At 50.4% G+C, this 1,726-nt stretch overlaps 1 protein-coding gene and 1 non-coding gene across 2 annotated transcripts; both read left to right on the top strand.

Moving 5' to 3' along the window:
- Positions 1–1,136: 1,136 nt before the first annotated feature.
- On the top strand, positions 1,137–1,218 carry Trnas-aga (transfer RNA serine (anticodon AGA)). The gene has a single exon. It is a non-coding gene; the product is annotated as a tRNA-Ser (tRNA).
- A 56-nt stretch (positions 1,219–1,274) lies between these two features.
- LOC127751031 (cartilage-associated protein-like) lies at positions 1,275–1,694 on the top strand (the record flags this gene model as incomplete). Its single annotated transcript, XM_052273919.1, has 2 exons — positions 1,275–1,444; positions 1,514–1,694. Coding segments are annotated over exons 1-2 (256 nt in total), but the record flags the coding sequence as incomplete, so codon positions are not given.
- Positions 1,695–1,726: the final 32 nt, after the last annotated feature.

The following is a 1,726-nucleotide window of genomic DNA, read 5'->3' as shown; positions in this document are numbered from 1 at the left end:
CCTTTCTCTAGATTGTACTGGTGGCAACTTATTATTTTGTGTTGTGTTGTGCGAATTTCTTGGCTGTCACCATATTAGCCAATCTATTCGCTCTGACAGCTAATCTTTTTTTCCGTGTGGATATCCATCGAGGGGTTATGCATGTGCAGGAGGCGATTGAGATGGGAGTCTCTGGTTTGTATTGCGAGTAGTGCATGCGCAGAGCGAGCTGTTTAGAGGAGGGGGAACCAAACAAGGGAAGCAGTAAAGACTGCAAAGCGTGCAGCCAGAGCTCCGCTTTGCGACGCTTTGAACACGGTTACGTGCCGATCCCTCGATTGCTTTCCAAACAAGTTCCTCAGGGTGGAGGGGCGCGACGCGCGACAAAGTACTCACGCTCGTGACGAGAGTCCTGGAGGAGAGCTAATTGAGAGTCTTGGAAAACGCCAAATTGCCGCTATCTATCTTTCTAATCCACTCGTGGTTTGCGCGCACGTGCAGTAAAGGCTGCAAAAAAATGTAGTCACATGGGGAAAGGAAATGAATGATTACGGTTTTAGATTACAACGTCGGCTTTGCGCGCGCCTCGCTCTAGGCGGAGGCGTGGGTTATTGCACTACTGACTTGTGTGATAGTTGGTTTAGTTCGTCATAGTTCATAGTCTAGTCGTTGATTGTTGTAGCACCAGGCTAGTGGGCTTGTGTTCCAACTCTGAGTCGGTTTGGTCGGAGTCGGAACAGTCTTGCGGCCGAACGTCGTTAGACTGCCCCGCATGCACATGTGCGGGCGGGTTGCCGACTCGTTCGGGCCGTAAGGCGCCATGGGGCCGTGGTCAGAGACGATCGCATGTCGCATGGGTGCAAGTGTTAGTCCGATCCTGATCCTCCTCGTCTAGAGAGGAGCGCTTTGCGCTCTCGCTCAGAGAGACCTTCTCTCTGCTCTCCCCCGCCGGCCGGCATCTCCGCGCAGCGATTCAAAAGTGGCGCGCGCCGCGCCGCGTCCCGAGCCACCCAAACACACGAGCGAGCACACCCGAGCGCCGCGCGCCGCTCGGCAGCGCATGACGTCACTCCCCCTTCCCCATTCCCGCGACTGTCAAGGCTATTGACCCGCCCCACTACAAACACATGAATGAGCCGCTCGCCCCTCCGCAGGCCGCAGTCGTGGCCGAGTGGTTAAGGCGACTGACTAGAAATCAGTTTCCCTCTGGGAGCGTAGGTTCGAGTCCTACCGACTGCGTATCTTTTTTTCCACCCGCCTCTGTCCTGACTCCTGGGGGTACACTTGAAAGTTAATTTGTGTGTTGTTCGTGTTGTTTCAGACACAGCAGACGCAGAAGGCAGCATCTGCAGTTTTCACAATTTTGTCCCATGACCCAAACAATGAGATCATGAAGCATAATTTAAAATACTACCTCGCCAAGCCTGGAATTGATGTCAATAGCATAGTCAACTACGAGTCAGAAGTAAGAACATCTGGATGATTGTGGTCCATTTAAATTAAACAAATAACGTTTTTAATACTTTTATTTCAGAAATTTGTTTCCCTATACACCTTAGGCACAGAAGCCTATTTCAAAGAAGAGTATGATGCTGCTATTTCTAATTTAGAGGCATCACTGAAAGAATTTTTTAAAGCTAGTGATGAATGTAGGGCCGATTGTGAAGGACCTTTTGATCAAGGGTGGCTACCAGACTTCACATCATCCATTGCAAGTCTGTACTTAATTTTAGAGCACCTAAATAAG

The sequence above is a fragment of the Frankliniella occidentalis genome, unplaced genomic scaffold (genome assembly GCF_000697945.3).
Source record: "Frankliniella occidentalis isolate FOCC.00 unplaced genomic scaffold, Focc_3.1 Scaffold314, whole genome shotgun sequence".
Classification (NCBI taxonomy): domain Eukaryota; kingdom Metazoa; phylum Arthropoda; class Insecta; order Thysanoptera; family Thripidae; genus Frankliniella; species Frankliniella occidentalis.
The sequence above is the reverse complement of the archived record's forward strand: the minus strand, read 5'-3'. Positions and strand labels throughout refer to the sequence as shown.